General features: G+C 43.8%; 1 protein-coding gene across 3 annotated transcripts in view; it reads left to right on the top strand.

Moving 5' to 3' along the window:
- Map2k5 (mitogen-activated protein kinase kinase 5) overlaps nucleotides 1-22,413 on the top strand; it is a 226,341-nt gene that overhangs the window by 30,614 nt on the left and 173,314 nt on the right. For all 3 annotated transcript variants that reach the window (XM_041679391.1, XM_041679392.1, XM_041679393.1), the window contains exons 4-7: nucleotides 5,504-5,573; nucleotides 9,561-9,601; nucleotides 10,514-10,581; nucleotides 16,703-16,751. In XM_041679391.1, coding sequence (XP_041535325.1) covers nucleotides 5,504-5,573; nucleotides 9,561-9,601; nucleotides 10,514-10,581; nucleotides 16,703-16,751 — 228 coding nt within the window. The remainder of the gene's footprint in view (nucleotides 1-5,503; nucleotides 5,574-9,560; nucleotides 9,602-10,513; nucleotides 10,582-16,702; nucleotides 16,752-22,413) is intronic.

The following is a 22,413-nucleotide window of genomic DNA, read 5'->3' on the forward strand; positions in this document are numbered from 1 at the left end:
CAAACATTGCTGTGGCCAAACCTCACTTTTTCTCTGATTCACTCACTCAGCCACACAGCTAGTTTCCAAGAGTCGGGGTGTGCTGGGTGATACAGTTCTGGCCAAGCACCATGTTACAGGTGGACCCAGAGAGTGTGCAACCCAAGCCTTCTGTTCCTCCCAACAGACACAGCAGAGAGAAAACCCAGATGAGGACAATAGACTGACCCTCACCACACAGGATGAGAAGTGCTGAAACATAGCCGCCCTGTGGCACAGAGGGGAGCCTAATCCATCTTTGAGGGGGCTTCCTGAGGAAGGTGGTGTCCTGGTGGAGTAGACGGGGCCCAAGGGACTGGGAAGGGTGTTCTGTGCAGAGGAACAGTGTATTTAAAGGTTTGGAGGCAGAAACTGCCTGGGGAATTCAGGAGAAGCTGCCTGGGATTCAGCAGAAGGAGGGTGTGTGGTGGGCTGTGGAGAGTGAAGGGCTGGAACATGGCAAGACTCAGAGCTTGACGTCGAGGGGAGTGATGTGGGAACAGCTTATTTCTCTGGAGTGTGGCTTGCAGGACAAGAGTTCTAAAACACAGAAGTGAAGCAGCTTGGGCTATTTCAGGTCAGAGGTAGTAGTGGCTGCAGATCTATGAGAGGAAGAGGTCAAGTGAACAAATCCATGTGGCCAGTACGGGAAGAGAGGTGGCCAGGATCAATTCAAGACATCTGTTTGGGTACCTGAACTTAATGACTTGGTAAACCCAAGTGGCAGAAAACCAGTCTGGGATCTGAGGGAGGTAAAGAGGCAGGGAATTCAGATTGGATTGTAGCCTTGGAGGAGGCTCTAGTCAGCCAACTGGATGTGCTCCAAATCCTTTGAGAGACAGGCTGGAAATAAAGATTTGTGATTCGGTAGGTCCTAATTAGTCCCCGTGACTCCTCGGGTGATGGAAACCTGCAAAGTGAGAGGGGAGGACTGCTCAGAGCCGCAGGGACTCACCCACTTCAAGGGGGATACTACAGGGAACTAGTACCCGGGGGTGCTAGGTATGGCCATGTGAGAGCAGAGGTCCCTGAGGACAGTCATTGCAGAAGGCTTTGTGCTGCTTCCTCTGCCAGGGAGCACGGCTAAACTCACACATCATGGGAGCGGTGAGTGAAGAAGCTGGAGCTCTTTACTAGCTCAGCAATCTACTCAGTACAGTAACCCTGTGTTTAGTTAGAGGAGGAATGAGACCCACCTCCTTTTTAATTCCTAAGTAGTAAGCGTGAGTTCCGTGTTTTGAGCTCATGTGCTAGAATAAACATTTTTCTTTGTTCACACATAACCTGTTTTCATCGGCAAGTCATTTGTCTCATCTGTTAAACAGAGATGAACAGAGTAGAGGGTGTGCAGTGCTGGGCCTAACATGTGCAGGCGTCTCGGGGAGTGAGGGTTGTCCCCCCCAATAAAGCCTTGTAAAATTAAACTGTGTTGTTTTGAACTCAGGGTTTTTTTTAAATATGGTATATTTCCATGAAAAACTTTAATTATTGATTGAATCTTGCTGTTCTAGTTAGAACTGGGTTCATAACAAACAGGAACACTACTTGATAAACTTGCAAACAAACAAAGCCCAAGATTGTACTTGTTACCCCTTGTTGGAGATGAATTTTATTACAGGATAGCTACATTAAACTCTGCCACATCCTCGTTAAAACTGTTTAAGGGTTTTAGAGAACATCTCAGGCAGACTGAAACCAGTCCGAGCCCGGTACTGGAGATTCCATTAGCTATCTTAAAACTGATTAATCTTTAACCCGTTAGCATATTGATTATTGCTGCAATTACTGCCTGTAATGGTTTATGCGAAGGACAGCTGAAGCAAACACACCTTATAATTGCTGCTGCTGGATTTAGTTTGGCACCTATCCTGCACTTTCCATACATAATCTTTGTGTTTTGAATGCTGGAATGCTTTGAAGGTAGAAAGTGTCAGGCTTAGTGTTACTTCAGTGTTGGGAGATGGACTTACCGGGTTTGAGCTTACAGAGTCCCTTTGTTAGTGCTATTGCTGTAGTTTAATTTGAGAGTCCATAGTCACCCTGGGTGATGAGGTGAACATCTCCACTGCTTTGGAAGTCGTGCTGCTGGGAGGGTTAGGTGACTTCCTGAAGGCCGTTCACAGTAGCAGAATCAGGGTCCAGGCCCATTTCAGTCGACACCTACTACACATAGAGCATATGTTGAAGTGATAAAAGCCAAGGCATGGTAGATGGCCACATTGTGGCCTTTTTGCTCAACTCATGTAAGTTCTCTTGGTGACTGAGGTATAGGCCTTCACTGTTGCTGCTTGTTTTTTCTTTTTCTTTGGTCAAGGCAGTCTCTTGTCTTTGCCGTCACGGATGGTTTTATAATTGTGTAGAACCAAAAATGGGAGAGAACAAAGGAAGACGGCACTGCAGAGACGCAGAGGATCAGACCCAATTCCAGCTTGCTGTACAGTGGTTTCATCATGGTCTTTGCCCCTTTCTTCTGTGAGGCTTACAGCACTCCTCTGGCTGGACCCCATCTTGCAGCCCAGCAGAGTGAGACACAGCAGGGCATGGCCTCACTGGTGCCATGTGTCAGGAGACGGCCAATGGTGAGGCTCCCAGGAATGAGCCCTCCAACTCTTGAGTGCCTTGCCCACTTACTTGGGCAACAGCAGGACTAGCAGCCTGGTAGCCCAGTGGCCTGGTGAGAGTGCTCTGTGCCAGTTTACTATACACGCCCTGGCTTTTATCCTTGCCTAGGAGGTAGCTAGAGCTCAGGCTGGGGCCTTGTGACCTCTTGGCAGCCCTGAGCTGGGAAGTCACTTGTGCCCAGTGTGCTCACACCATCGTTTGGTTACTCCCCATCCCTGTGTGTGTCCAACTCTATCCTGGTGTGTCAGCGGGAGAAAAGACACTTGGATTCCGGAGAACTGTAGAAAAGTGAAAGTAAAGCCTAACTAATTGTTTGAGAAAGTCTTAATCAGCACAGGTGTATCATTGCAGCGGGACTCCGTCAGTCATGGTGCAGAGAGCTGGGGAGAGAGTGCCTAGATTTTTCACAATGGTTACAAACATATATATAGTTTTCCAGTTGATTTGGCACAGTGCTAAGATGAAAGGGAAACCTTTTTTTAAATTTATTTTGCGAGGTAAATAAATAAAGCTGGAAAACAGGTCAATTTCATGCATGCAAGGTTTTATAGTAGGGAAAAGGCATTGCACCTGTTCTGACCCTTCACACTTGAGGTCATTTGTTTTCAAACTTGACCCCAAGCACCGGTTTCAGACAATTCTATAATTAGTTTGTTAGATAAAGCATAAGGATTTTTTTTCCTGATTTCTAGGACCATGGCAAAGTAGGAACCTACTGTACATAGCAGTTAATTAAAGAGAAGCATTGACTATAGTCACCACCACGGCCCTGTCTTGTATCCGTATAAAAAGGCAGGAATTTTTTTGACAGCCACTGATTGGAAAGTTGCTTGCAGCCTTCCAGAAGCACGGGTACATGCTGTGGATCAATAACCGGCAAATTTCCCATTAAAAAGAATACCTGAGCAATGTTCCAAATAGCCACTGGCATCTTAATTTTCCACGGAAATCTCAAATACTTGTGTGCCAAGGACAAGTCATTTTCGGACAATTTTTCCAGACTACTTGTTAACAGTTATTGCTGTCCCAAAAGGTTGACAGCCGACATGATTGATATTTCATTTACCTGTCGTCACCGCGTGAGTAATGGTGTGCGCACTGTATTTCTGGGCTTTTCAGGAACAGCCTTGTGTTGCCTTCGTATATTCCAGAGTGATTTGCACATATTTACGCTGTGCGTGTTTAAGTTTTTAGATCCATAGAAAGAGAGAATTGCCTTCCTTTACAGTTTGAAAGCCACTGCAGGGGAGGCCAGGCTCATCTCAGTCATTAGCAAACAGTCCCTCCTGGGCCCTCCCCTCCTTCACCTTCCTTGTTTGCAGGACAGGAAGCCTTGTATATCTCAGCTTCTGACCCTCACAGTGTTGTAGAATTTTGAGGCCTCTGCATATTTCTAATGAAAAAGATTAATTCTAAAATAACTTTAATCTATATAAAACCAATAGAAAGACACATTTTTTTAAAAAAAATTATTTATTTTTGTTTTATATGCATTGGTGTTTTGTCAGGTCTCCTGAAGTGGAGACAGTTGTGAGTTACCATGTGGATGCTGGGAACTGAACCCTAGTCTTCTGGAAGAGCAGCCAGTGCTCTTAACCACAAAGCCATTTCTTCAGCTCTAAGATACAAGTTTGATTTTTTGGTTTTTTTTTTTTTTTTTTAGCATGTTAGTGAACATGATAATCAATTTGCAGGAATTTCCTGAAAATGTGGTAGTTAAGAGATATATGAATGTTTAAATATAAAAACAGCAAAGATGAGAGAAGGAGAGAGTTCTGCTTTTGATAGGCCCGTAAAACACAAAGTTAGGCTGGAGAGGCTGCTCTTCCAGGGAACTGGAGTTTGATTCTCCAGCACCACACGGTGACTCACAACTGTCTGTAGTTCCAGGCCTTTTTCTGGTCTTTGCAGACACCAGACATGGTAGTAGTACACAGACATATATGCGGGCAAAACTTTTGGACACATAAAAAAAATTTAAAGACTATTTTGGGCCTAGTCAATGCTTTTCATTGTAGGAATTTTTCTTCATGAGCATCGTTTTCTTGTTTGTTCAGCTTAAAAGGAATATAAATAAGAAGGAACAGAAGGCATCTCCCAGAGTAGGTGGGTGGGGGTCCAGGCAGTACTCCAAAGAGAAGGGATGGGACCTCAGTCCGTAAATGCTTTATGAAGGGCAGGGAGCTATATTTTACTCAGGACCTTATGTTTTGTGTGCCTAGAATTTTACAGTAAATTTTGATCCATCTTAAACTATGCCTAAGACTAAATTATGCATCTGAAGTAGATTTTCTAGAAGGGAGCTATCTTTTTATGTGGGGATTCTGTTGTCCTTGGTTGGATAATGTCTTGTTCACTGGTCCCACAGTCTCTGCAATTTTGATCTTCATTGTCTGTGTGTTTTTATACACAATTGTACATGTTTATTATCTGTGTGCTTTTATACACAATTTTATATGTTTCATTAGCTGACATGTGGATTCAAGCCAACTATTGAGCCTATTCGTTTTGCTTTATAAAATTCAGAAGAAAAAGACAAGAGGAAATTTGAGTAATTTCTATCAAAATGCTTTTTGTGTCATTTAAAATAGATATCATTTTAGAATATGATAAATACTAGCATGGGGTTTTAGTTAATACTGTTAAAGATAAATCTTGGTATGGATGGTAACCCCATACTGGGCTTCCAAATCCTGAATATAGTCACTGTAGTGATTTTGGTGTGCAGATATAGGGTACGTATTCTCAAGACTGAGATGTGCATACCAGCCATTTCCAAAAGTACAATGAATTAAACAGCCCATAGTGTCTATCCCAGTGTCCGTACATTACTGAGTAATTCCTTTCTATTATCTCTTTGCAGTATTATTCCACAGTAATGGAACAGCAAGTAAATGGCCAGCTAATAGAGCCGCTGCAGATATTTCCGAGAGGTAATGTTGAACAAATCCTAATCAACAATGATTATTTCAGCAAACTGTTTCATCAACAGTTATGTTTTTCAAAGGTTTAAATGCACATAACATGATGTTTAGCTCTTAATTTGAAAAAAACAAAAGAAGTATTCATTATCATGGGGGATTGCAAGCTATATTATAGTTATAGCAGATAAAATATCTAATCTGCTGGAGTAAATTAAACTAACTAGATTGTTTTTTGTTTTTGAAGTACATACTTACATTCGCTTAAAGAACTCTTTGGGAGTCACCATGATTCTAAACCAAGGCAAATGGATGGCTTGAATTCTGGATTTATATATTGCGGCTCGTGATGCTGGTGCAAGCTGCCGCTGAGATGATGTGGAAGCTATGAAGTCTGGGGGCTCTAGGACAGAGCCCTGGGCAGAACTTGGGATTTGTCTTGGGGTAGGGGAGGGATTTTCTAAATAATGGGACACATTCTTCAATGGCATGAGTGGATGAGAGTGAGTCTCAGTGGGAATTCCTCTCTTAGATTGGGTAGCACCAGCCTGTATCAGCTACAATGGCTCATTTGTGCAAACATCCCCTCAAAATTTAAATAATGGTGAAAAGAGCGACTTAGTTATATAAGCCAGTACATTTTTAGCCATTATTTTTGTCTCACTTGAAATCCATGTTTTCTAACTAACAGAACAGATCAGGAAACCGTCTAAGTAAGTCTTCTAGAAATAGCTTAATTGAAATAATTAAAAGTTAAACTCACCTTCTTTAACTGTACAGATAATCATGGTATGAGTTTTCCAATTAAACATTCTAGACTTTCATTACCTGTAACTCAGAAGTTTGAATGGCTCAATTAACCAGTGGGCTCTATTTGCAGAGATGGTCTCCAAAGGCTGCTGGCTTGACCAGCCAGGGAGGAGATCCGGGTTCAAGCGCAATATTCCTCTTTGGGCGTGTGTGTGGGCAGTGGAACCAGGGGGCTTATTTCACTATTAGTAAGAACTTAATGAAGGGCTAAGTGAGGGGATAAACTGTGCTTCTCAAGCTCATTGGTCATCAGAAGGGAACTGATTAATCGGGTCTGTGGTGCTTACTGAACAGGCAGAGGGAGACCGCTGTTTCTTTGTAGAGGGCCTTGATGATGACTCAGATTATTCCCTGGTGTTCTCAGTGGCTGCAGAATTAGGACAAATTTAGAAATTGTTTCCTCTAAAAAGGCTGAAAATCTCTATGAGTTGCTTCTGAGCTCTGTTATGGCAAAGCTGGGTACAGATCCCCAAGAACCTAGTCATCGGGCTGTGCCAAGGGCTTTTCTCCTCAGCAAACTGTTTCCTTCTCTCCATGGGGAATCTTTTTAGTTTAGTTCCCTTCTACTGTATGGGCAGTCTTGTGGGTGTTACTGTTCCCACGCAGAACCCCCTTGGTGGCGGCCATTCTGAGACTTCTGCTCTCCTTTCTGCTCTCCCAACAGATTTACAGTTAGGGTTTACTGCTTCCATTGTGCGGCCTGTTGAGGCTCAGAGGGGTGAGGACCAGAGAGTCCACAGCTCCTAAGTGTTCAGTGTATTCTGAGTGAGAAGTTGGTTTAGATTACAGTTTGTTTCTGGGGAAAGGCATCTAACTTCAGGGACCAGTGAGGTGTGTGAGGGGCTTTGAAGGGTGTCGTGTAAGAGTGGGAGGAAGAAGATGCTGGGAAGACAAAGCTAGGAGCTGCTGGTATCGCTGCAGCCCCACACAACACCTCTGAAGCTTAAAGCACGTTAACTGTAGTCTCACCAAGGCATGCTGAGGATTCCAAAATGTGACTTCTTCCCCCTTTCTGTGGTTCTTCTCTCTGCTGTGATTTGGGTCTTTTGGGCTCTTTTGTTGTCTTTTTTGCTATTGACTCTCTCAGTGTGGATGCAGATGATGGGTGATGAGATGTCTGTTTTCTCTGGTTACATCTCGTCAACCTGGCACAAGATAGAGATTCCCGGGAAGAGGGAACGTCAGTGGAAGAAATATCTTCATTAGACTGGCATGTCTGTGGGCATTTTCCTGATTTCTAATCGGTGAAGGAGGACCTAGACTATTGTCTGCAGTGCTAGCCCTTGGTAGACTCTCCTGAGTTGTATAAGAAAGGTATCTGTGTGTGAGTCTAGAAACAAGTTAGTTAACAGTTCTTCACGACTTCTGTGTTGGCTCCTCCAGGTCTCTGCCTTGGCTTCTTTTGATGATGGACTGTAACCTGTAAGCTAAAATACACTCTTTCCTCCTCAGGTAGCTTTTGGCCTTGGTGTTTATCATAGCAACACAGGGGTGCATCCTAAGACAATGTACAATTAGAACGTGGGCGTGGCAAGAGGCTCCCTGGGTCTTCCTGGCTGGTCAGAGGGTCTCAAGCCTGAGAGGGTCTGTGGCTAGGCCGCATGTTAAAAAGAATTTTTAGACTGAACAAGTTGGCGGGACAGAAGACAATGATTCTACTCTAGTCACAGAGTCTCCTCATTCCAACTGTCACTGTTTTCTTGAATAGTGTTCCACTCCTAGTTCATGGCCAAGTCTTCCCTGTGGCTCAGAGCTGTGTTAAATATTAATAAGTATGAAAATTGGAAAGCGTCATAGTAACTGCCTTTTTAACTTCAGGATGTATGAGGTTGCTGGAGTTTTGAATGCACCATGGCTGTTTAGATTTCTAATGACAAAGGTTTGAGGGAGTACTGAGGGTCCTTCAAGGGCTGGGAACCAGATGTATGCATCTGTTATTTTGTTCAAAGAGTTATTTTGCATGTTAAAGAGAGATTTGGAGTCTTAATGTATTAAGTATCTTATGCACTTAGAGAAAAAATAAAAACATTTATTCATGTTGAGATATATTTTGGGGATAATATTTTTAGATATCCTAATGAGTTCACTTTTAGAGCTATATTTATTTACTTCATTTTGTGTGTGTTTGTGTACATAAGTGTGTGCCTGCCCATGAGTGTATGGGAACTGGAGAAGGTCAGAGAGGTGTTGGACATCTTGGAACCTCTGGGGTTAGAAATGGTTGTGAGTGACCGTGTGAGTGCTGGGAATTGAACGTAGGTCCTCTGGAAGAGCAGTCAGTGCACATCTCTCCAGCCCTAATAACATAATAAATTCAAATTTACTAGAGGTCCTCAAGTTAAACTCACCACACCCTGTAACTATCATGTGCATCTTCTTAAACAGCTCAGTTTCTGTTGTCAGAAACAGAGAAAGAAAAAAATTCATGTTCACTCTTCCCTAAAAAATCAGTCAGAACCGACAGCTCTCCCCACCCTATGGTGTTTGACTAGAATCAGTCTATAACATGGCTAGAAAGCCCTGTGTTTTAACGGGACGAAGAACCATCTGCGGGTGTTAGAAATGTCTCACTTGTAGCCCAGGGTGGTGCTGGGAAAGTGCTGTTGTTTTTCCTGGCCCATGTTATCTTCAGAGCTAAATAGGAGCAGATATCAAGAAACCTCATTAAATCGTATATCTGTGTTTTAATAAATCTGATTGCTTGTGGCTACACAAAATTTGAATACCCTCAGACTTGCATATTCCATCTTGGAGTCCATAGCAATCCTTTTGGATTCAAGGACCCTTTCCCTACCCCTCCATGCCTTCAAAGCAACAAAAGCAGAGACCTGCTGTTTTGCACATCCTTTGACTGCCTCATGCAGTTCGGTAGAGTGAGGGAAGACTGCAGAAACCCGAGCCACGGGAGGAGTCTCATCATTCTAGCTCGGCCTGCATGGCTTTGCTATGTTTTAAGCAGAAATTGGAATTCATATGAAGTGGAGTCAGAAAGCTCTGCATTTATAAACGCTCACGCCTGCAAGTTAAGAGCCCGGTTCATAATTCCCACCTTGGGTCTTGGGGGCCACTTTTCAATCATTTCTCTCTGCTAATTTTGGTGTCACCCTCATTTCTTTTTAAACGATTCATTTTGAGCAAATTTGTAAATGGCCCTGATGTGTTCTACAATTTAGTCAATTACTGTTTCAGCCTGCAAGCCTCCTGGGGAACGGAACATACATGGCCTGAAGGTACGAATTTCAATAATTGTTTCAGTAAAGTTAGATGGATTTGTAATGCTGTGTTCCACTTATTGAAATGTCAAATAAAACTGCACTTTCTCAAGCTCTGACAAGCAATCTTTTTTTTTCTCTCTCTTTTTTTTTTGAGTGGTGGGGGTGGAAGGCAACATCTGTATTTGCTTACGCTGTGTATGTACTTGAATCCTAGGCCTTTGGTGCTGTATTTTTCAATTTTTGGAATCGTTTTGTTGGTCAGTTTCTCCAGGAGATCCTGGGGTCTGTTCTCTACAAAGATTCATATGAGTGAGAGGATGGACTTCATTTTGGTGATTAATTAAGCACATAGCATATTGCACACAGGGTACCTTCCCTCTCCTCTTGACATATTTATGTCTGAAACACATATCTAGTTAATGCCTTTTCATTGTTCTGCGTGTTTTAAATTCTGGATTTCTGCTCAAGGCTTCATGTCTGAAAGAAAAGCTGGCTATTTTATTAGGCTCAAGTGTTTTATAATTAATTACTTGAACCTCATTTTCTAGTGAATAAGAAGCAGTTGTAGAGCTGGAAGGGGGTGGCGTCCTGAGGTTTCCTACTAACCCCCAGACACAAGCTTAACGCTCCTTCATGGGCATCCCGCTTTTCTATTGTTCTAAATAGCAAGCTGAGGTTTTCACCCCTCGGTTTCTCTCTCTTTCAGCACTATTTAAGTATTTGAATAATGCCGGGGATAGGGATTATGTAATATATGGATTGTACAGTTCTGTAACCTATATACTGAATACACTCCAACCGTGGGTCTGTCTAGCAGCAGCTAATTAACCTTCATAGGGAGATGAGACACCGTGTGGTGAATTATAGGTTAATTAGAACTGCGTCCTCAGAACACAAGGCTGATCAAACTTCTCTCTTTACTTATAGGTGAATACGCGGGCTGGACCATCTCAACATGCCAGCCCTGTGGTCTCAGATTCCCTTCCAAGCAATAGGTGAGGACAAACAAGGGAAGTGTGCCCTGCTGCACTCCCCTCTCCAGGTGGGGGCGGGAAGGGCTGTTCTGTAAGGTAAAAGGTGTAGGTGGCTGTAGAGAAAAGTGAACTAGCCAGATAGCCCTTGCTGCACACTGGCTGAGGAGAAAAAAGACTTAACATAGAAAGCTGAAATAGAGGCAGGTGAGATGGCCAGTGGGCAAAGTGCCTGCCAGGGAGGTGTGAGGGCCTGATCCCCAGCCCCCATGTAAATTCCAGATGTGGCAGCACACATCTGTGACTCCAGTTCTGGGAGGTGGAGACAGGCAACTCTCAGGAGCTCACTGGCCAGCCACCCTAGCGGAGTCCGTGAGCTTCGGGTTCAATAAGAGACCCTGTCACAAAACACAATATTGTGAGCCATTGGGGATGGTATCTTATGTGAACCTCTGGCTTCCACACACCCACACAAACACACACCTTAACCACACAGCCCTGTGCACAGTGAATGAATGAATGAATGAATGAATATACAAAAGGTGGAATCAACATGTTACACCATTAACTTTGTTCTAAAGTAATTTTCCCTAAGTTTCCAAAATGTATAGACTGTTCTATGCCTGTTTCAAGTCTTGGTACAGTTACAAGCTGTGTGATACTTACCAAGTCTTTCTTGCCTGTCCACCTTTTGACAGAGTTATTATCTGCTGGCATCTTCACCAGACAGAGTCAGGGACAGAGTCAAATGGTGACATTTAACTTGACCGGCAGTCTGCTCATTAATGGCGTCTTTGGTTGTCCAGGAGATTAAAGCAACTGTAATAGAAAGATTATTTTTGTTAATTCATGGTAGCATCACCCTACCCTGGGACAGATCTTAAAGCCTTTCAAAGTTTTCTTCTGTAACTGAACTGAGCTGCCACACTGTGGCGGTACTCAGGTCAGAGGGGTGACTTGGGACATTTTGTCCATGTGGCCAGTTAGTCTACTAGTAACCTCAGATTCCTCACTGGGGGTGATGCTGGAAGGTGGTTGCTCGGGATGGCAGAGTCACAGTGGCGACTGACAGAAGCTGACAGAACCGAAGGACCCTTCTTCCATTCTGCACTGGAGTTCCTGGCCTCTGGCTTTAGTCAGTGTGTGCACAGCCTTTTATGGGCTGAGGTGTGGTTTTGGCTTCTGCTGTCCCTTCGGTCCTTTCTGTCCTCACTTACCCACAGTCTTGGCTTTGGCTGGGGGTTCTGATTTGACTCTGGCTTACCATTTTGGAGGCTGTAAGTCCATCTTGCCTGGCAGGCTGTGATGAGAGTTCCTTGTCAGCCACTCTCCTCATGGTGGGAATATCTGTAGAAGGCTTTGCATCTTAATTATGGAAGCCACAGAAAGACGCTCTCTGCCTGTGATCCTGCCCTCTTTTTTATTTTCTTTTAAAAATTTAATCATTTTATTTTACATTTTGAGTGTTTGCTTGCATGGATGGATATGTATGCAACCCTTGTGTGCATGTGCCCACTGAGGCCAGAAGAGGTGGTTAGAGCCCTTAGAACTGGAGTTACAGATGGTTGTGAGCCTCTGCCTGGGTGCTGGGAACCAAACCTGGGTTCTCTGCAAGAGCAGCAAGTACTCCTAACCACTGATCCATCTCTCTAACTTATATTTCTTTAATTTTTGAGAGTCTTGCTGTGTAGCCCAGCTAGACCTCAAACATGTGGCAATCCCTTTGCCTTCTCCCCCCGCCCCAAGTGCTAGGATTACTGGTGTGTACCACCACACTGTCTCCACAATCCCAGTTGACCCAAGAGCTCCTCCACTAGGTCCACCCCTCTCCCAGCAAAGCTGCTATCCTGGTTTGTGTCAGTATCTCCCTACTAACCTTCCAGCTGAGGACACGGGGCTCTAAAAGGGTGTTGCCTCTAACAGTTGGCTCCATGCTGCAGTGCAGTTGTCTAGCTAGTCACCAGCATGCCATTTGCCTGGTCTCATGGGGCCGATGTTGACACTGCTTTGCATTCAGTCTCGTGTTGCCTGGACATGGGAGTCATGGTCCTGCAGAGAGGAGGCCTGTGGGTAGAGGCCTGCGTGTTCACCCAGCTCCAGGAAGGTAGAACAATTCACTGGTACCACTGATTCCAGAAAAGCTGGTGCGCACACAAGCACCACGTTAGCCTGGGGAAGGACAAGGTTTTCCCCTGGTGTTTTAGATCACACTTCCCTATGGCATAATAAGCCAGATGGAATTGAAAAGATTTCAAAACATAGAAGTAGTGTTACTTCCAGTGTTCCAGTCATTTCAGTCACAAGTGAGGATTAGCTTGGGGTAAAAGCTGTCACATCTCTTCATGAAGTATTGTTACTCTTGGATTGGACAAAACTTCACCACCTGGTTATGTATGGTTTCATCCTGGCATCTTCACTTGGGGATACGGCAGCCTCCTAGACAGCAAGGAGAGTGATTCCTATCATGGGAAGAATGTTAATTGAAAAAGTCCTACAGGTGTTTTTGATGTTACCCTACATTGGCTGTGTTCTATGCCCCGGTTGATGACTAATCAGCAGGTATTTATGAAGTGCCTCTTACTCCTTAGCTGCTGTCCTAGGAGTATGATGCGGCAGTACTGTCATGAGGGAAGCAGATGCATGCGGAGGAAAACACTAGACAGGAATATGTTTCTGTTTAAACTGAGTACTCAGAACTGGCTCCTTGGGGAGAGAGATGTTTCCATCTAGACCTGATGCACAAGGAGGACCAAGTTACATCACAATAAAGACATTTCAGCTAGAGGGATGTGCCTACGACAAGGCCCTGAGGGGAAAGAGCTGACCTGTGTAAGTGGGCTGGTTGGCTGGAACATGAGGGAGGTGCCGGGTTAGGGCAGGGTGTGGGAAGTTGGGAGAGTAACACAAGAGGTGGGAAGCAAGGATGGAGACAGGAGTCCGGTCACGTGGGGCCTAGAAGGTCCAGGGGCTTTACCTTTCTTTACAGAGCCAGAGAGGGCTGTGTAGCAGAGGGCAAGCCGCCCAGTGCTCTTAGATGATTCGCCTGTGGGGAGGAGGGGAAGCACCCGTCTTAGCCTGCTCTCCCCTGATGCTTGTCTCCTGTTCTTTGTCTAATGGACACCCAGTCTCTTCCCAGCATCTGTGCTAGGGATGTACTTCCTGGGCCAAGGCTGCCCCTTTGTTGTCATTCAGGTCCATCTTAAGAGGCTCTTTCTGAGCTGGGATTTGGCGCCCTTCGGCACCCACTTGGAAAGATGGAGTTTTGCCCCTAGAACACGACTATTCCCTCTTTTAAGTGAGCTCTTCCTGCCATCTTCTCTCCCACATCACATCCCTTCCAGCAGCCTGCACCTTCCTAGGAGCTCTGCATCTGCCTCTTTCAGCTCTGGGGAAATCTCCACTGCCCCTGCAGTTCTGCTCTACCTTAGCTGGGACAGCCTAATTGTATCAGTCAGCTCTTCTTCACTATGATGGAATACCCAAGATAGTCCATTGTGTTGAGAGAAAAAGTTTACTTAACTCACAGTTTGGGGCATTGAAAGCCCAGTGACCCAGGACAGGTCTTGGTGGTGACTCCTTGTGGCTATCTCTCCTCATTCAGAGTGACTGCTGCAGGGAACCAGAGAGAGTGAGCCTGGGTTCCACAATCACTTTTGAGGTCACACCTCCAACTGACATATGCATCTCCCACTAGAATCTTTTCAAGATCCACACCCTCAACAGGACTGAGTTTCTAATAAACATGGAGTTTCTAATACTCCAAAATGTAACCCTAAGGCACAATTATGAGCACCATTTCCTACTTCAGGATACAGCAAGACCTCCGTGGGTCTTGAGGGGTATTGTTTGGTACAGGTGTTCTGTGCACTTCAGCCTATTCTTGATCACCACCTACCGATCGAGCTATAGCAGGTGCCCCGTGTGAACCCCTGTGCCCCCCACCTCCCAAGCTATAGAAGGTGCCCTGTGTGGACCCCATCACCACCCACCTGCAAAGTGATAGCAGGCTCTCTTTGTTGACCCCTGTGCCCCACCCTCACCCACGCTTCTTTTGACTATAGCAGTGAGCACATCGGAGCGCCATCATCTTGGTTCCCCATAGCTTCGGTGCTCTAGGAGGGCAGTGACTCAGTGTACACACTGCAAGCCCTGGTCTGAGGCATGGCACGTGAGTGCTTGCTGGGATGGGTGGGTGAGTGGCTGTGTATACTCATGTCCGCTTTTACTTCTCCCTCAGCCTCAGTTCTCACTTAATCTGTGCTCTTAACCCCTGAGCCACCTCTCCTGCCTTTTTATTCTTTTACACTTTGGATATCTCAGTGTCTTTCCTCAGGTGTTATAGCCAGGTTACCATTATGTGCACTTAAATTTCAAAACATTTGAAAAAGGAGTTTTGGTAGCTCAAGTTCTTACAGACAGAAATGAGATGCTGAATAAGCAGTGTCTAAAACAGTTTTACTGGATGAAACTTTTTGTTTTTCGTGCTAAGACTTGACCTTGCACATCCTAAACATATACTCGACTTCTCAGTGCTACTCCTCCTCCCTTGTTAAAACTAGATCCCCACATCTAGACCCTGGTGTGAAGTGGAATCAGTCTTCCCTTTATTACTTTTCAAAGTATAGGCTGTTTTTTGGCATAGGTAAATGACCCCTGGTAGACTGAGCTTATCAACCCACGTGGTCTTCCTAGGTCATGACTGACTGAATTCAAGTCCCTCTGCCAAGACCTTTCCAAACAGTGTGGCCTTCACTTTCTGTAATATTAGGATGAATACGCTCTCCCTCCTTCCACTGACAGTGTAAGATTGATGAAGCTATGTTAAGGAATCATATTTTGTTTCTTGGATGAAAGGCATTTTGTAAATGCCGTGAATTGGAAGTGTTGTTATTTAAGTTTATGATGTAATGGGCTGTCTGTGGAGAGGACACGGTGGAGCCTTTGTTTGGTTGTTTGTGTCCTTACTAGACCCAGAATTACCAAAGATTGAAATATTTCTCAGACAGGCCTGTGAAAGTGTGATAATCAGAATTTGGACAAGAGCTATGCCTTTTGTCTGTAAGTCAGGGATAATAACTATACATAAAGGAGTGTAGTTCCTGAGGACTAAATCTGGAGGATATGCAGTAGCCATGCGACCGTGCCTGGCATTGCTCAGCACCCTGTACATGGAAGTGCCAGACCATGTTGGTAACCGGACTGGTTCTGAGGCAGCGGCTCACTTTTTGGTATGTTTTGTTTGTCCCAGTCTATAAAATTCCTGACTATCCCCCTAGCCAATTGGAGGGCATTATTAGCCTAGAATCCTTAGGTGAAGGCATATCTTAGGCAGTTTTTAAAAAGTAGGAACGGAGGCCCAGTAGTCTGTGTTGGACCCAGCAGAATTTTAAGGAGTGTTTAGAGAGAATGATTATCAGCTCGAAGTCTGAGGTCGATTCCAGTTTTACTTATTAAAAATGTCAGGTAGAATGCCAGTGTGGTTCAGATTAAGTCTGTGGTTCAGATTAGGTTCTGATCCCATTTGCTTCCTGATGTACTTAGATATTTATGTCTTTCCATGTTATCGCTACACCTGCCACAGAATAAGATTGACCACCATTTCTTGAACAGTTAGCACCTGGTGTTCAGGAGCAAGGAGGAGTGGGCCATAATAGACGGAGCTGAGATCTGTGTTCTCAGGGGAGAGTGTGGAGCAAGGAAGAGCCCCACTGGGAAAAACCAGAAGGGGGAGTTTATCTGAGGAGAGCGTAGTGTGGGCAGTTGAGGACAGAGCCAGTCAGCTCTACATTTCACAGAGAATAGTGGTTGGGGAGGTGCTATGTTTTTTTTAAAAGTTTTATTCGTTTGTGTATTATTATTATTATTTTATTATTGTTATTTAGACAAGTTCTCATATAACCTAGGCTGGACTCAAACTCCATATGTAGCTGAGGATGACCTTGAACCACTGCTTCTCTTGCTTCTTGGGATTGTAGGTGTGCACCAGCACACTGTTTACCTGGTTTTGAGATCAACCCCAGGGCCTGGTGCATGGGAGGCAAGTACTCTGCCGCCTAAGCCGCGCCCTCGGGGCCCTGGTCTAGAGTTTGCAGTGGTGTTGAGATTTGTTGGTGGCCATGCTGCTAACGGTGTCTTTACTTTGCAGCTTGAAGAAGTCCTCCGCTGAACTGAAGAAGATCCTGGCCAATGGCCAAGTAAGTATTGTCACATGCTAGCCTTCAGAGTAGCAAATCTGTGGCTGTCCAGAGTGTGCCAGAGTTGGTGCTAAGTGACGAAGAGTCTGCACGTTTCTTCTTGTCATAAATGAATGCCACAGCTTAATTTGATTGGCAGAACAATCTGCAGCATGGTTTTCAACCTGAGCTAATGGCTTTCACTCCCAGCAGATTGAGGCACTGTGCACACACCCCACTGCCATCTCAGCTTAAAAAAGTTAATCAGTTCTGAACAAGTCATCAACCCGTGGGTTGTTGACAGGGCCCTGTGTTCTGAGGTGACTGTTTCTTCCATTATCTTTGGGGACAAAGGGGAAAGACTGTTACTGTCCAGCCTTAGCTCCTCTTTTGTCCAGAGACTAGCACTGGCTTTTGTGGGGACAGAAGCCAGGCTGGACAGGCTGTGGCACATGAGTCCCTGAGCTTCAGGGAACCTTGGTTTGCCTTTTCAGTGGGCCATCTGAGTTTAATCTGAATGACCTAACCCGGCCAGGAAGGACAAACGGGCCTGCAGGCTACTTATTTTTCACTAATTTTGACTCTAGTAAATGGACACTTCAGAAAAAGTATAGAGCTTTTAAACATTCACTGGTAAATGAAGCTACCTACAGGGCCTGCAATTCCTCAGTAGCAACATAAATGCGTTTTAATGTTTGTTACAGTGCAAACCCTTTGATAGCCTTGCAGGCAGCGCCTGTCCGTTGCGATCAAGCCTGCCTATTAGGCTCTATTGACTGAGACATCTGTGTCACTGCAAATAAAAGACTCTTATTGATTTTCTTAACTGCTGTTCACTTCCGTCCATGTTTCGAAGGCTGAGGTCTTAATTATCTCCGATGCTTATTCAGTGCCTCCGCATGCCGACCTCCCCAAGCCTTGCTGGCATTTCATGAATCAAGGACTTGTAGTGGAGCATGGCGAGCGGACAAAGCTGGATCCTCACGCTTGTCTCTAATAACACCTGTAACACTGCGTGCATGCCATGCGTGAAAGTACTTCTGGAAGTCTGGCACACAGTTTTGTGAATACTTACAAAAAATTGACTTGATCTGATTCTCACAGCCTCTCAGCCAGTGTGCATGACTCTAGTCATTCAGTGCTCCACGTCCAGCAGAAGATGCTCTGACTTGGTGGTGTATGAGTGTCTAATCCCGGTAGTCTCAAATTCTGAGATAGACGGTGCTAGGGCTCAGACTTGGCTCTTCTCACATTTTAAGCTAGTGCTATACCCTCAGCCCCCAAATGTTAGATAGCATTTATTTACTGTTTTTGCCAGGGTTAGTTTAGAGCAAGGTCTGCACCTGATGCCCTGTGCCTGGTGTATGTGCAGGACCAGCATGAACAAAAGCCAGAGTCTTGCGCCCAGGCCACTTATGTATCCTCAGCATGCTTGCATTTTTGTTATTAATTATAGTTTATGTACAAGTCACTCATGTTCTTCAGCTGGAAAATATATTTCAAAATAGACATAAATTAAGAAGTTTTAACTACATTTATTCAACCTAGACAATGGAAAATAGCCTGTCATACAGTCTCCAAAATGAAAAACACTGTTTTTAACTACACGCACGCGCACACACACACACAAACACACACACAGAGTCATTCTGAAATGCCCCTAATGTTTTGATAAAAAAACACAGCCCACAAATATTGTAGTAGGGTCACATATGAGGGTCTTTGCAGTGGGAGATTGGCTTGCAATGGTTTTTGACACTTAAGTATTGTTTATTGCTTTCTCTTGGGAATATGCTAACCCCACAGTAGACAGTGTGGCAGTTTCTTTCTACCTTTTTTTTTTATTAAAGATAAGCTAATATTATGCTTACTTTTGCTCAAAAATAAATATCTAAAAATTGAGAGACGAGTAATGTTCCTCCGTATGCTTTCAAAACACCTACTTGTACTAATTCTTCTGTGCGGGGGAGCCGCTCTCCGAGGGTGAGATTGCATTGTGGTGAAACAGTGCACAAGGCGTAGGCATCGGTAAATCTCCGGGCTGAATACTGACACCGTTTGATATGGAAGATGTAAGTCACATTTAACGATACTTGAACACTTGAGTATAGTTTTATTTGAGTGGTTTAAGCTCTCAAGCATTAATAATGATTTGCCTTTCCACTAGCCTCCACTTAGATTTCATAAGGAATTCATATTAATCATCAACAGAAAGAGACATGATTCTTCAAGATAATCAAATATTGACAGGTTAGAAATAGCCTTCTGCCTAGGTTCATTGATATAGGTTATGTGATATAAATATTTATTTCTTTTCTGTCACTCAGAGTAAATGCCACCAATTGATTCAGCATTGATAGAGTGTCAACAGTTCATAAGAAACATTTGACTGGCTTGTGTTTTCCGATTAGTCTCTGCTCTATAAAGTGGGATTTACTAAATCTCCCCAATTGTCTGCTCATAGAGTGTGACGCCTTCTGAAACCATTATTGCTTCGATTTGTGAAGCAAAGGTCTCGTGCTGGGACTCGGTTCTGTCAGGCCTTTACATATAAAATAGAATTAATTGAGCATTTTTATTTTAATGATTCATAAGTGATATGCTTATTTTTTAACACAGTCAGACAATAAAGAACATAGTCTTTGCTAATCCATAATTGTATTCTGTTTCATTGTCCTCATTAATTTCATTAATATGTTAAATCAAGAACCACTTTACAAGTTTACCTTTAGTCTTTGGAACAGAGCTGTTCTTTTCCTGTTACCACTTTATGGTGGAGGATTCCAGTTTCCAGCTTATTAAATAAATAAAAGATATTTGGGGCCTGTTTTATTGAGAGCTATGAATCAGACTTGCCGTGGTATTTTTGGAGTGTTTTCCCCCACTCAAGTCCACTGTGACTTTGTCTGTCTAATGTTTGCCCTGAGTTTGAAAATGACTGGGAAGAGCCCAGAGGGTCAATTCAAAGGATTTAAAAAGAAACAGTCATCACTCCATGGACCTGTGACTGTTGCCTCTGTGTCTCTAAAGTGGTTTCTTTCCCTTTTGTTTCTGATTTTGTAGCGAGAGATTGACTGTGTTTACTGTCCTGTCAGTCCAGGTTAACACTGTGCCAGTTCCTTTCCTGCCACACCTTTATTACTTCCAGAACTTGAGGTACCTTTAGAAAAATTCTCTAACCTAGGGAGGGTAGGGATCAGCTGTAACAACTGCCTTTAAAAGCCCAGTCAGCACCAGCATGTAAAGCGCTCCAGTTCCAAATGGTCCAGTGGATGGAGACTGAGGCAAGAATGAGGCTGAGTGTGAGCCAGATTTGCCGAGTCTCTCTTTCTGCCCCGACATAGCCGGGCCTCTGTGGTGGCTGTTGGCTCCTGCTTTCTTGGTCCCCTCTTCTCTCTGAACTAGAATACAGGCACTACCAACCATCCGCTTTCTTGTTCGTGAATATGCAGCTTCTGTGGCTTTCCCTTCCTCTCCTCTCACACCTGTTGTTTTGCTTATTTGATTTTTAAAGTTAAAACAGGGAAAATAACTGATTAAAAACTGGCATCTTCATTAAGTTAAAAACCAGTCTCACATCTTTATAGCTTGAAAAGCTGTGTGGGGTGGGTGGGGGTGGATGGGGTGTAGTGATCGTAGTGCATGCATGTATAGACATGCTAGCAATGTGCACACATGGAGGTCAAAGATTGACCTCAACTGTCCTCCTCCATTGCTGTCCATTTCAGTTTTTTGTGACAGGCTCTTTCACTGAACCTAGAGCTTGCTATTTTGGTTGTTTGCCAACTAGCAAACTCTAGAGATCCACCTACCTTTGCCCCCTGGCTTTGGCATTGCAGATGTATGTCGCCATGCCCCATTTTTATGCAGGTGGTAAGAATATGAACTCAATTCCACATACTTACATAACAAGCATTTTACCAACTCAGCCATCTCCCTAGCTCTTGAGCTAAGTGTTGTTTGTAAAATATACCTTATTAGAAATAAATGAAATTTATTTATTTTGAAAATTGCTTTTAACCTATGAGAGCCTTTTGGTTAGTGGCTGCCTGTCTGTACACACTGACCACTGGAAAGCAGTGCTCCCCCATCTTGCATCCAAGACAGACTGTGGGTGCATAATGCTGAACTAGTGTACTTATGAAGTTATGAATTGGGTTAAGTGGCCTTCAAGTGCAATAAAGCTGTGGTTTGTATGATCCTAGTGGTCACATGAATTACTCTGTAGTTTATAAATCCCACCTCCATTTCTCAGTAAACATGATTCATGTGCTTCATTCTGAAAGTTTGAATTAATATGCTTATCTAAGAATAACTGGCAAAAATGCATTAGCTGCTTTTTATAGTTTTATATCATGTATGAAATCCTCAATGTTTTTAAAATTCACTTCATGATCTCTGCTTTAATAAGCTTTTGTCTTTACAATATGATACAGTAACCATGTACATGTAGTCCCAAACACAGGAGACAGACCAGGAAAAAAAAAAAAAACACTTGACCCTAGGACTTCAAGACCCTGTCTCCTAAAACAAGCAAATGGAGCCCAACTTTTAAAAACATAAGAAAAATCATATGCTATAAAAACATGGAAAACGCATAAGCAAACAGAAAGATAAAGATATGTACATATGTATTAAATTATTTATTTATTGAGACAAAGTCTCACGATACAGCTCTGGACCCACTAACCTCTAACTCGCTATGTAGACCAGGCTGGCCTCATACTCACAGTGATCCTCCTGCCTCTGCCTCACTAGGATTAAAGGAGTGTGCCACCATGCCTGCCTCCCTCCCTCCCTGCCTCCCTCCCTCTCTCCTTCTTTCTTACTTACCATGTGTGTACATGCCTGCTTGTCCATATGTACACCATTTGCGTGCAGCACCCACAGTATTTCAAAGAGAGCATCAAATTCTTCTGAAACTGGTGTTACAAGTGATTGTGGGCCTCCCAGTGAGGGTTCTGGGAACAGAATCCATGTCCTCTGCAAGAGAAACAAGTGTTCTTGACCACTGAGACATCTCTCTGACTGTTGATATTCTTAATATTACAGAAAATACTATCAGTTCATTGGCTGGGCAAAGGCCTTTCACACCTTGCAATAGCATATGATCATTTCTTACGGCTGTGGTCTTTTAAAGTAATATGCTTTTAGAACCTACAATTGAGAGCCACTTCTATGTTTATGATCTTGCATAATCTTCCTTATTATCTAGGGGATTCCATAATTTCATCTTAAGTTTTAGCACTCATTTCATGTACACATGCAACAACAGGCTTTGTCCTCCTCAACTTCTCACCAATCTTCCTCATGAGGCTCTAAGTCCCTCCCCTGATGTTGTAAACCTACTGTTCCTAATGGAGTTGGCATGTGGGAATATCCTCTTTTGTGAGTATTGTTAGAATTGTAGGTGTAGATGGTCAGAGATACCCATATCTTGCTCTTTGCCGGTGGGAAGGACTTGCTCACAAATGTTAGCCCTTCCAGAACCCAGACCCTCTGAGCTGTATGCATGCCTACATCCCAACTGCCCTTTGACCTTAGTGCCACCAATTCAGAGTTTGTGCACTTGACTAAGTGACATTTCTCCCTCCTAGAAATTAACTTCGAGCCACAGTGAGAATGTATCTCGTTAGGCAAGTTAATGGTGCAAATTAGGTTGTTGGAGGCATGTTTAGATTAC

This window comes from Microtus oregoni, unplaced genomic scaffold (assembly GCF_018167655.1).
Source record: "Microtus oregoni isolate MIOR12 unplaced genomic scaffold, Mior012 000032F_ref0000030, whole genome shotgun sequence".
NCBI lineage: Eukaryota > Metazoa > Chordata > Mammalia > Rodentia > Cricetidae > Microtus > Microtus oregoni.